Source organism: Bubalus kerabau, chromosome X, assembly GCF_029407905.1.
Source record: "Bubalus kerabau isolate K-KA32 ecotype Philippines breed swamp buffalo chromosome X, PCC_UOA_SB_1v2, whole genome shotgun sequence".
Classification (NCBI taxonomy): Eukaryota; Metazoa; Chordata; class Mammalia; order Artiodactyla; family Bovidae; genus Bubalus; species Bubalus kerabau.
Window position 1 is genome coordinate 47,634,497 of NC_073647.1, and position 7,197 is coordinate 47,641,693.

Below are 7,197 nucleotides of genomic sequence, written 5' to 3' on the forward strand. Positions count from 1 at the left end.
GATGGTAACCTAGTGTATTATTTGAGGTCTGAATTCTGTGATACCTGAATGGTGCCATCCCAGGCCCTGGTAATGACATGGAGTGCACCCATCCCATTAGTTTCTGTTCTCCTTGGTTCTTTCTCGAGGCTCTGGGCAGGGGCCGGGGCATCTGCTGCCAGTGGAGGCAGTGGTATGGGAAGGGCTAGGAGGAAGGTGGCTCCCAAAGGCATGGGGAAGACACCTGGCAGGGCCATCTGAGGTCCAGGCTGCCCCAGGGCCAAGTCCAGATTGGTTAGCATGGATATGCCCTTAGCATCCCTGGGCTAAGATGGGGGATTTGCAGAGCATGGGCAGTGATGGGGTTGTGGAGCTGAAGGGTGGGATGGTGGCAGGGAGTGGGGGAAGCCAAGCCCAGGACAATGCCTGTCTGTGCTGGGAGAGGACCAGAGCCCTCTGGGCTGTGAAACCAGGGGGCTTGTCCTCCCTCTTCAGTGCTGGCAGGGTTTCAGGGCTCTCTGTCTTGGAACTCACCTTGTGCCTCTGTCGCACTGTCCCACCGTCCTTGTTGACCTCCCCACAGACTGCATGTAATGGATGGGTCCTTTGGGTCACCACCCCCCTATCAGTGGACTGTGTGGAGACGAATGGAATGAGCCAGCTCTCTCTGACCCCTGCATTCTGTGTCAGCAGATTTGGAGGATGCTCGGGCTCGTGGGGCTGAGGTCCAGCCCAGGGCTGTGAGCTTGCAGGCCACTGAATCACACTCCTGAACTTTGTGGTTTTATGTTTCTGCAGCCACATGAGGCCCTGGCAGCCCTAGGAGCCCTGGGAGATGAAGTTCGGCTATCTGTTCTTCAAACAGCCTTATGTGGGTTTCATTTTAAATGGTGTCAAGAACCTGGAGATGCCATGGTGGCCCGTGCTACATGATCACCGGCACTGTACCCTGGCCATTCACATGGTGTACCAGGACTGGAAAGACTCGGGCTAGTGGGAGCTGCTGGAGCGGAGGCTCAGAATGAGCCCCACCCAGATCCAGGCCTTGCTGGGGAAAAGTTCGGCCATGGAGTGACTGTGGGAAAGTGACACCCTGTCCCCTGCTGCCCACATGGGCCCTGGCACTGCCCTGGATCTCAGCTGGGTAGTACTTGTTTGTTTTCTGTTGAACTGGTTGCCGGGGTTGGGTGTGGGGGCTGAGGTTTCTTCAGAGGGACAACAAGGGTCCATGGGCTGGGAACTGGTGGCACAAGGTGCCTGATCACCACTCTGGGCCTCAGTCCCCGTTTGCGCTTGAGGCAGTGGCGCGTCCAGGACTGCACATGGCACTTGTCTGTGTGTATGTGTGTGTCCCCACATGTGTGTCTGTGTGCCTGGCAGAGACCATGAGAAGCAGTAAAGCACCCAGCCTGGGTTCCATCCCCACATTGCCTGAAGCTGGGCCTGAGCAAGTCCCCTGACTCCCCAGGAGTGAGGCCCCACAGCAACACCTGTCTGCTGGTAAATCCCTTGGGGACCTGATGTCTGCTGGCCCCCGCTGGGGACCTCATGCTCTGTCCCTGCGGCCTGCAGCGGGCAGACTGAAAGCTGCCCGTGTCCTGGTGGGTTCCTGGAGCACCAGGCCTCTCCCTTTCATTTCACTCCCTCCCTCGCTTGGCCTCGCCCCGAGTTCCCTTTGCCGAGGTGAGCCCTCAGCCAGAGGACCCAGTTCACCTCAGGTTCCCTCTATGATACAGTCTTAGTCTCAAGAAGGTGCAACTTTGAATGACGTTGTTCTCATTCTGTGTCCTGTCATTGCACGCAGGTCTTGTGGTCATTGGGGGCACTTTGGTGTGCCTAGAAAACCTAGGTCCCAACCAGGTGCAGGAGCTGGAGAATCAAGCCCTGCTACCCAACCTGCGACAGAAGTACATGACTGCGCTGGCCAACCCCCGCTGGCTGCTGCAGCCCGTCCCTGGAAGAGGCAGGAAGGACATCTTCCAGGTGGACATCGCCCAGCACCTGATCCCCTTTGGGCAGGAGGCCTGTCCAGACTGGGCTTTCGAGAGGAAAGTGACCAAGAGACCAGCACATGGTAATACCATGCAGTCAGCACCACACTCTGGACTCGCCCATCTGGTTGTGTCTGAATTGGCCCTGCACTGCAGTGCCCAGTTGGTGCGGGGCTAGGGGCAGGGACTCCCCTTGCGTGATGCTGCTCTGGACTCAGCGAGAAACTCCAGGGCTCTGAGCTCTACAAATTGATGGTGTTGCCATTCATTTTGGCCCTGCTGAGTCTGGGTGGTTGAGAGAAATGTGTTGCTAGTAAACTGGTTAGTGTTTTTCCCTCTCTGTTCTGGTCCAAATTCTTAATGTTGGAACAGTGTCCAGGGGGTGATGGGGGAAGGCCGGGGGCGGGGCTGAGCATAAGCAGGCAGAGAGGCCTGCAGGCCAGAAACAGGCCGTGGTTTGTCCTTGCGTGTGACACTTGTCCTACTGTAAAGTGTTCCTTGGCTCTCAAATTATGTGTGTTTGGACGCAGTGCCTGGCCACCTCACATCCAAAGATAGGCTTCTAAATACAGCCGTGAGGGCAGAGTGACAAGGGCTGGTGTTCACCTTGTGGAAACCTTGTACTTGTCTTTGGCTTTGGGGTAATATGTTTGCGAGGCACTTAGTGGCTGGGGTGACCCTGCTTTCCAGTGAGCCTCTTGAGGTGGCCCCTGGATAGGGAGCTGGGACGCTCAGCTGCTGATCAGAAACTTGTGGCATCACTGGGGAATCCTTGAGGAGCCTCTTCTGCTGCAGGGTGTATGACTCATGGAAGGTGACACACCCGAGGTCAGGAGCCCAGCTGAGCCATCTGCTGAGCAGCAGGCAAGGCCCAGGGACCAGTCCATCCTGGGTTCCCCTCAGCACTCGGCTCATGGGTCAGACCCTTGGATGAGCCTGTGAAATGCTGCTGTTTCAGATGAAAATGGACCATGGGGACAAGACTGAAGATTGCCTGGGGCATGGGCTTCCAGCCTCTTCGAGCTCACCCTGTTCCATGTGTGAATACAATGGACAGATAGAAAGAACACAGACTCGTAGTTCTCGTTTGATTGTTTTACTCCAAAGGAGTTTTGCTTGACTTTATTAGAGCCAGAAATCTATTTTTAATTATAAGAGAGTGCTTTTGAGTGTCCCTAGGGATCTGGCAGCTCAGGGATTGGGCTTTTTCTTGAGCTGCTCACAGAGCACACACTTATAATCTGAGGATTCTCCCTGCTCATCCTCCGCTTCAGGGGCCTCATCTGGTTCCATGACCAAAAGGCCCGCCATCAGGATGGAGTAACAGGTGTTGTACAAAGTCATCACCGATTCGTGTTCTGGGTACACTGGGGGGCTCTCGGGCAGTTTCCCTGGGCTGTCCCTTTCAGCAGTAGCCGAGGGCACAGATATGGCATTGCTGGATGTGCCCTCTCCAGCCGCCCTGCTGGGGCCACCCTGCTCATTGGGGAGATGGTTTCCCCCAGTCCACTTGGCTACACTGCCCACAGACCAAAGGTCAGGAAACACAAATGAGCACTGGCTGGGGGTTCTGCGAGCAGTTGGCATCCCCTTCTGGACTTTGTTGCCAGCCTTTTGGGTGAACTCGTTGTGGTGGAATTGAGGAGAGTGCCTGGTTGCCACCACTCGTTTCTTTCTCTTTGGAGTTGTTGTTGTGCCAGTGGCAGGCTGAGAAGTTGTTCTGGGGTTGCCTCTCCTCTGGATGTTCTGCAGAAGCAGAGGCTTGTCTCTCTGAAAATTGGAGTTTCGATAGATCTGAAAGGAAATGAATCACTTTAGGCATGAGAGGGGAGAAGAGCCCTTCCTCACCACCCTCCTCCCCACAACAGTCTGGGCCATGCCTAAGTATGAAGACAAGATCTCTTCATTCCTGGCAGCTTATGAGGCCCTAGCATGTCACTTCCTAGGGCTCGCCCAGGGCCGTCTTCACTTGAGGTGTTACTGGCCCTCCCTGACATCAAGTGGCCCCTCAGTGTCTGGAGTCACCCCCATGGATCCTGTCTAAGAGGGGTGGTGGAACACAACAGATCCTGCTTTCTCTTCTTTCTTTAACCACCCTCTCATGAGAACAACATTCTCCTGGGAAATGAAACCCGTCCAGCACTCAGCTCATCTAGTCTAGTCTCCCCAAAAGGGCTTTCTATGTTACCAGGAGCTTCTTCCCTGCAGAGTGACTCGAAGGGCGGACTTTCCTGAACCCGTACAGGTTCAGTTCACGGATGAAGCTCTTGATGCTGTCTGTCTCAAAGATCTGGTCCATGCCTCTGCGCTGGAGTACCTCTATCTGGAAGAGATCTGCCTCGATGACCACTGTATCTCCCTCATCGTTCCAGTGCACAGAGGTGAAGGCTGCATCCTCCACAATCCTCCAGAGCTTCCTGGGGAACGACAGCCCAAGGATGGCATTGTTCTCTTCCTCTTTGGCCATTTCTGGGTTCGGGCCCTGTGGGCGTGGATTGTCATGGAGGCCTGGATCTGGGCTCTTGGGCTGGTCACCCTTCTTCTCCAAAGCCTCCCCTGAATCCAGGGTTGGATCTGGGGAGGAATCACGGGTGTCCCCCGCTGCAGGCTCCCCGTCAGTTGATAGGATCAGCAGGGCTGCCCGTGACTCATGGGAACTCTGACTAGCCATGGAGCCAGTCTAGCTAAGGAGCATTATCTATCCAAGCAGCAAGTGCTCAGGGAAAACGGGCCTCAGACCATGGTCGGGGTGCCCCATAAATACTCTCTGGAGATTCTAGAATCTGGGTCATGGGACAGGCAGCCAATTAAGTGGTCAGCTTCCTTAACTGTTTCATGATGTCACAGAGGCTATGTGGAGAGGCAGCCCTGGACCTGTGTGGGGGAGGGTGTCCGGGGATGGAGATGGGATCCCCAGCTTGGCTGTTGTCTGACAGTACCAAAAAGTATTTTTCAGGTTGCCTACAAGGGCTCCCTTCTGCTGCCAGGCACATTGTTTCAGGGGCCAGGCCCTGGCTGGGTTGACAAATGTGTCCCTAACTTCACTCCCCTCACTAACAACATACAGGCCTGTGGCTGGCTTCTGCTGAAGGGCCAGACCCTAGCGAGTCCTAGGTCTGCTACCACCAAGAGAGATCCCAGGAGTCAGATGGGCCCCTGGTGACTGTCCCTCCCAGAAGATGGGGTCCGTAGCAGCCTGATTTCCCTTACCTGAGTTGGTGGCTCCCCCATCCTTCCCCCTCTTCTAGCTTTGTTGTCTTCTGGCTGGTGCTGCTGGTTGGTTGGTCCCGCTCAGTTGGCCCCAAAGCCAGAGTCCTGTTGTCTTGCCCCCACCGCCCCCCAGGTCGAGCTCTCCCCATAGTAGGGCTGTGCTCGAGCACAGTGGAGCGACCTCATATTCCACTTGACTGTTCCCAAGCACCTGAGACACAGATTCCCCAGGATGTCGTGTGGGAGGGCAAAGCTAGGAGCTCCGCTGAGCTCACAGCCTCCCGATCTCTGCCCACACACAGGTATCATCCCACTGCAGATGATAGACTGTTGACTTCAGTTTCCAATTTTTCCCATAAACACCACTTTGGTGGCCCTAGAGTATTCACTTTGGGAACACATGTGCTTTTCCCATCCCCTTCCCAGAGCCTCAGATTCAGCCTCCTGCAGGCTGTTTCAGAAGCCCTGTTTCCTTTCCTCAGTGGGGTGGTTGGGCTTCTGCTACCCCTGGTCTTGGCAATCCATGTCCAATTTGGGTCACTTTGGGTACCTTCCCTTTGAAGGACTTGATCGGGGGCTCAAGGTACAGCCAGTTCTGTTGAAAACAGCCACTTCACTGGTCCTCTCCAAGGCCAGCTCTGATCTTCCCCACCCCTGCCCCTGTCCCCACCACCACTGTGGACCTGTTCTCTGTTACCCAGATGGCAGGCCCATCGAATGATTTTATGGGTTAGGTGCTTTTCAAGGGCCCTCCTTTACACACTCACTCCAAGGAACATGTCTAACTTGTTGAGCTAGATGTGACCAAAGGAAGCCCTCGTCAACCTGTATTTGAAAAAGTATGAGAATCCGGGTGTGGGACTGGATGAAACCTGAGTGAGTCACTGGTCTTTACCACATGTGGGCAGTAGAGCAGTGGGTTTGGAGATGCATGTTCTCTGGTATTTGTGGGCCACTGTTCTTGAAAATCACTGTGTAGGAAACAGACTGGTACCTTGGAAAGGCCCGTATTTGAGGACCCTAGGGCATTGTCTCCCAGTTCTACCAGTAGCAGGGTCATTTTCCCTATGTGATGACCACAGCCTGGTATCTGAAAGGGGTGAGCTAAGAGGGTGTGGAAGAAGCTCTCCCAGAGGCCTTTCTTCCTAATGACTGGCGGCATGGATGAGATTCAGGCTTCGACTTGGGCTTCTTCATGGCCTTTCTGCTTAAAAGCAGGTTGACAAAGCTTTGCTTCCAGCCAGTTCCTCTGACTGGGACATGACTCTGGAGGCTATATACGTTGGTGGGGGCCTCTGGTGGCTCCTCTGAAGGCGACAGAAGGTACTGTTATCTGTGGGCAGCCTGACTAGCTGGTCTTTCTTGCTCCCTCCCACGCTTTGTTCCCCTCCTCACCCCCTGGGTCCTGAGGGAGCTGCCTTTTCTGGTCCCCCTCCTCCAGGAAGCACCCAGGCTCTGGCAGTGTGTTTGTGTGTCGCCAAGGGGTCTTTGTCATCCGTGGCTCGGGACACTTGTGTTGTGCACACACAAGCCCTCCTGACGTCCAAGGCCTGCCTTTCTCTGCCTCACTCTCCTGCCCCTATGCTTAGTGTCCATCCCCTGGTTTCCCCAGCCCAAAGGCCCTCCAACTGCTCCCCTCCCTCACTGCAGCTTGGGAGATCTGGAGCCTCAGGGATCCACCTGTGTTCCCTTCCCTCCCATATCGGAGGAGCCTCCTGTATGGTCTTATCCCAGTGGGAACTGGGACCATACAGTCAGGCTTTCCCTCCCTCCTGCTCAGTGATGAGCTGATCAGCCTGGCAGGTTCAGTTGGGCGGGAGGCCCCATGGCAGTAGCCCGGACAGGGCGCCACCCTCAGGCTGGAGGCTCTGGGACTGGACAGAGATGCTGGCCCCGAGCAGAGGCAGTTCTCAGCAAAGCACAGAGCAGCCCCACAGGGCTTCTGATTCTCCTTGTCCCCTTCCTTCCACAGGCCTGATTTTTGTCACCTCAGAGGCATCGTGTAGCACTGAGAAGA

The 7,197-nt window shown here is 55.4% G+C and overlaps 1 protein-coding gene and 1 pseudogene across 1 annotated transcript; one reads left to right on the forward strand and one right to left on the reverse strand.

Annotated features, from left to right (window-relative positions):
* Window positions 1-403: 403 nt before the first annotated feature.
* LOC129639991 (EOLA-like protein) lies at window positions 404-2,148 on the forward strand (annotated as a pseudogene).
* Window positions 2,149-3,161: 1,013 nt separating this feature from the next.
* On the reverse strand, window positions 3,162-4,641 carry LOC129638459 (heat shock transcription factor, X-linked member 3-like). Its single transcript, XM_055562904.1, has 2 exons — window positions 4,159-4,641; window positions 3,162-3,764 (listed from the first exon to the last, which is right to left on the reverse strand). The coding sequence occupies exons 1-2, from the start codon at window positions 4,639-4,641 to the stop codon at window positions 3,162-3,164; spliced, it is 1,086 nt and encodes a 361-aa protein (XP_055418879.1).
* Window positions 4,642-7,197: the final 2,556 nt, after the last annotated feature.

Coding starts and splice junctions, on each gene's coding strand:
- LOC129638459 (XM_055562904.1), bottom strand. CDS start 4,641: ATGGCTAGTCAGAGTTCCCATGAGTCACGGGCAGCCCTGCTGATCCTA. Junction 3,765..4,158: donor CTGCAGGGAAGAAGCTCCTG/GTAACATAGAAA, acceptor ATTTCCTTTCAG/ATCTATCGAAACTCCAATTT.